The 5,203-nt window shown below is 39.5% G+C and overlaps 1 protein-coding gene across 1 annotated transcript in view; it reads right to left on the bottom strand.

Annotated features, from left to right (window-relative positions):
* HOOK3 (hook microtubule-tethering protein 3) overlaps positions 1 to 5,203 on the bottom strand; it is a 152,969-nt gene that overhangs the window by 110,308 nt on the left and 37,458 nt on the right. The window contains exon 4 of the mRNA XM_011957091.1: positions 1,876 to 2,008. Coding sequence (XP_011812481.1) covers positions 1,876 to 2,008 — 133 coding nt within the window. The remainder of the gene's footprint in view (positions 1 to 1,875; positions 2,009 to 5,203) is intronic.

Genomic DNA, 5,203 nt, shown 5'->3' with positions numbered 1-5,203 from the left:
ACAGAAAAAGAGGGAATCCTCCCTAACTCATTTTCTGAGGCCAGCATCATTCTGATACCAAACCCTGGCAGAGACACAACAAAAAAAGAGAATTTTAGACCAATATCCCTGATGAACATCGATGCAATAATCCTCAATAAAATACTGGCAAACCAAATCCAGCAACACATCAAAAAGCTTATCCACTATGATCAAGTGGGCTTCATTCCTGGGATGCAAGGGTGATTCAACATACTCAAATCAATAAACGATTCCTGGGATGCAAGGGTGATTCAACATACTCAAATCAATAAACGTAATCCATCATATAAACAGAACCAAAGACAAAAATCACATGATTATCTCAATAGATGCAGAAAAGGCCTTTGACAAAATTCAACAGCCCTTCATGCTAAAAACTCTCATTAAGTTAGGTATTGATGGGACGTATCTCAAAATAGTAAGAGCTATTTATGACAAACCCACAGCCAATATCATACTGAATAGGCAAAAACTGGAAGCATTCCCTCTGAAGACTGGCACAAGACAGGGATGCCCTCTCTCACCACTCCTATTCAACATAGTGTTGGAAGTTCTGACCAGGGCAATCAGGCATGAGAAAGAAAAAATGGGTATTCAATTCGGAAAAGAGGAAGTCAAATGGTTCCTGTTTGCAGATGACACGATTGTACATCTAGAAAACCGCATCGTCTCAGCCCAAAATCTCCTTAAGCTGATAAGCAACTTCAGCAAAGTCTCAGGATATAAAATCAATGTGCAAAAATCACAAGCATTCCTATACAAAAATAAAGACAAACAAGAGAGCCAAATCATGAGTGAACTCCCATTCACAATTGCTTTGAGAGAATAAAATACCTAGGAATTGAATTTACAAGGGATGTGAAGGACCTCTTCAAGAAGAACTACAAACCACTGCTCAAAAAAATGAAAGAGAATACAAATGAATGGAAGTACATTCCATGCTCATGGATAGGAAGAATCAATATTATGAAAATGGCCATACTGCCCAAGGTAATTTATAGATTCAATGCCATCCCCATCAAGCGACCAATGACTTTCTTCACAGAATTGGAAAAAACTACTTTAAAGTTCATATGGAACCAAAAAAAGAGCCCGCATTGCCAAGTCAATCCTAAGCCAAAAGAACAAAGCTGGAGGCATCATGCTACCTGACTTCAAACTATACTACAAAGCTACAGTAACCAAAACAGCATGGTACTGGTACCAAAACAGAGATATAGACCAATGGAACAGAACAGAGCCCTCAGAAATAACACCACACATCTACAACTATCTGATCTTTGTCAGGAAGTAATTTCTTAAGGAAAAGTGTGTACCAGATTTTGGGGTAGGAAACCCAATTCAAAATTTCTTTTTATTATTTAAAGATTGCATATAATGATACTCTTCCCTCTCTTTTTTCCCACAGCAGAGGCAAACTTGCAAATGTTTTCCAAATACAATATGTCTAAAAAAAGAAAAGGAAAAGCTGAAGGCATCTGTTACAGATATATGTTGGGAAGGCAGACCTGAATATCTATTAAACTGCTGTATGTCTCTGCTCATTTTTTCCAGATTAGGTAGATGTTGTCAATTTATCAGCAAATTTCACTGCATTCAGTGTCATTATCTACTCAAGGAATTGTATGGTATTGCACAAAGGAAAAAACATCACGCCAATCAAATTTATTTTAATGTGCAAAATTCATTTAAGCTTAAAAACAAATTACTAGTAAAACTGTAGAAAATGGCATTCTTTGGGGGTGGCCTTAAACAGATGTTACTGTTGGTACTGGTGATTTATATATAAAATATACAATATACAATACTTTCCTTCATTATTTTAAATGCAAACACGAACTTGAAACAAATTACCTTGCTTCTGTTCACAGTTCACAGCACAGCCTAAGATGAGCTGAAGCATCCTTCCAAGCTCTGCTGCATCAGAATGCTCCCCAATAAGGTTGACATCAGGAAGGGTAAAGTCATTAATTTGCTGTCCTAAAATCTGAATGGAGATAAAAGGATTATAATTGCATTTACATTTATATGACCAAAAAAAAACCACTTGATCAAGGTTAGTTTGTTTTACCAGAAACTCATTGCCAAGGATAGAATGATTATGTTCCATTTCATTCCCAATTTCTATTTTTACCTACCATACCCTAAATTATAACTATCTTGAGTTACAGCAACTTAGTTCCTAGTCTGGTATGTGGCATGTACATCGAGATAAAAAATAAAACAAAACTGAGTACTCCAAGAAGAAAGGGGTGTATACTCTTTGAAGAAGTAGACAGAGAGGTTATGAACTAGGGGGCACCAGAAAGACCTGAGATTAAATATAAATTCATGTCCCCAACAGTAAGATTCTTACTAGTCACCTTCACTCCATTTGATTGCCAAAACACTGGCAACAAAATACCTATGTCAGGGAGGAGCATGAAGGATTTCTTTATAGGGAAATTGACTGTTCCCACCTGAAATGATTCATATGCAGACAAATGGGCAGGTCTCTGCCTGACAATCCTACAGTGAAATGTACCACTCAAAAAGCACCCCCAACTCAGATTCCAATCAGTTTTCGACAGTGGTTTACTTTTAAATGTCAATAAACAATCAAGGACCATTAAAATATTTGAGAAGTCTCCAACATCAAAAATAGACAAAAACAATGAAAGCAAACTCAGAGAAAAGCAAATAATGCAGCAAATGAAAGAAAATAAAATTTTAAACATCCTATAACTAGATGTACACACAGGTGGTAAAACTATCAACACAAACAAGAAAACAATTATTTAAAAACCTGAGAATCATGGTTTTCCTTGGATAGGAGGTGAGGAAAGAGGTTGTGATCAAGAAGGTAAACACAGGCCCTGGTAGGTGCTGGTTACATTCAACTGACCTATCTTACATGGCTGCTCACTTCACAATTACCTTTAAAATGTACATACACATACTGTATGCTTTTCTGAATGTATGTTTATTCTACACTGAAAAACTACTGGGAGTTTTGGAGGAGTGGTTCTGGTATTTTATTTTTTATTTCTTTATTTCTTTGAGACTGAGTTTTGCTCTTGTTGCTGGAGTGCAATGGCATGATCTCAGCTCACTGCAACTTCCCAGGTTCAAGTGATTCTCCTGCTTCAGCCTCCAGAGAAGCTGGGATTACAGGCGTGTGCCACCACACCCAGCTAATTTTGTATTTTTAGTAGAGATGGGATTTCACCATGTAGGTCAGGCTGGTCTCGAACTCCTGACCTCAAGTAATCCACCTGCATGGCCTCCCAAAGTGCTGAGATTACAGGCGTGAGCCACCACACCTGCCCAAGGGATTGGTATTTTAGATGGATGGTCAAAGAAGCCCTCTACGCTAAGTTTAAAACTGAGCAGAATCCTGGAATGAAGAGGCAGACCATACAGTTATAGGTGTGGGGATACAAGACAGAGGTTACGATGGGCAGAGTTGTGAGGTAGGAGTGCACTTGATAAACTCCAAGAACAGTAAGGTCAGTGTGGCTGGGGAAGGGGTGGAAGACAAGGTCCAGGGGTCAGGATGGGGGAGGCATGTCACTTAGGTCCTCATAAGCTATGTCAAGAATGTGGGTTTTATTCTAAATAATAGGAAAACAAATTGAATTAAATGAATAGAAATATACCACCAACCAGATTAAATTAAATTTTTCTCCTTGAATACAAAAATCAGTTCCTAAAAGGATAGAAAAGAAACTGGTGGCCAGACACGGTGGCTCACGTCTTATTTATTTTGTTTTTTCAGACAGAGTATTGATCTGTCGCCCAGGCTGGAGTGCAGTGGCGCAATCTCGGCTCACTGTAAGCTCTGCCTCCCGGGTTCACGCCATTCTCCTGCCTCAGCCTCTCGAGTAGCTGGGACTGCAGGCACCCACCACCACACCTAGGTAATTTTTTTTTTTTTTTTTGTATTTTTAGTAGAGACGGGTTTCACTGTGTTACCAGCATGGTCTTGATCCCCTGACCTCGTGATCTGCCCACCTCAGCCTCCCAAAGTGCCTGGATTACAGGTGTGAGGCACTGTGCCCAGCCGGCTCACGCCTTTAATCTCGGCACTTTGGGAGGCCGGGGCGGGTGGATCACCTGAGGTCAGGAGTTCGAGGCCAGCCTGACCAATATGGTAAAATCCCGTCTCTACTAAAAACACAAAAATTAGTTGGGTGTGGTGGCAGGCGACTGTGGTCCCAGCTACTTGTGAGGCTAAGACAGGAGAATTGCTTGAACCTGGGAGGTGGAGGTTGCAGTGAGCCAAGATCATGCCACTGCACTCACTCCAGTCTGGGTGACAAAGCAAGACTCCATCTCAAAAATAAATAAATAAATAAATAAATAACAAAATGAAAAGACCAAACCTATGTTTGATTGGTGTACCTGAAACTGACAGGGAGAATGGAATCAAGTTGGAAAACACTCTTCAGGATATTATCTAGAACTTCCTCAACCTAGCAAGATAGGCCAACATTCAAATTCAGGAAATACAGAGAATGCCACAAAGATATTCCTCAAGAGTAGCAACCCCAAGACACATAATCGTCAGATTCACCAAGGTTGAAATGAAGAAAAAAATGTTAAGGGCATCCAGAGAGAAAGGTTAGATTGCCCACACAGGGAAGCCCATCAGACTAACAGCAGATGTCTCGGCAGAAACTCTACAAGCCAGAAGAGAGTGGGCGCCAATATTCAACATTCTTAAAGAAAATAATTTTCAACCCAGAATTTCATGCCCAGCCAAACTAAGCTTCATAAGTGAAAGAGAAATAAAATCCTTTACAGACAAGCAAATGCTGAGAGATTCTGTCACCACCAGGCCTATCTTACAAGAGACCCTGAAGGAATCACTAAATACGGCAAGGAAAAACTGGTACCAGCCATTGCAAAAACATACCAAATTGTAAAGACCATTGACACTATAAAGAAACTGCATCAACTAACGAGCAAAATAACCACTAGCATCATAATGACAGGATCCAATTCACACATAACAATATTAACCTTAAACGTAAATGGACTAAATGCCCCAATTTAAAGGCACAGACTAGCAAATTGGATAAAGAGTCAAGACCCATCAGTGTGCTGTATTCAGGAAACTCATCTCACATGCAAAGACACACATAGTCACAAAATAAAGGGATGGAGGAAGATTTACCAAGCAAATGGAAAGCAAAAAAAA

This window comes from Colobus angolensis, unplaced genomic scaffold (genome assembly GCF_000951035.1).
Source record: "Colobus angolensis palliatus isolate OR3802 unplaced genomic scaffold, Cang.pa_1.0 Scaffold433, whole genome shotgun sequence".
Lineage (NCBI taxonomy): Eukaryota > Metazoa > Chordata > Mammalia > Primates > Cercopithecidae > Colobus > Colobus angolensis.
This window is presented reverse-complemented; position numbering and strand designations above follow the sequence as displayed.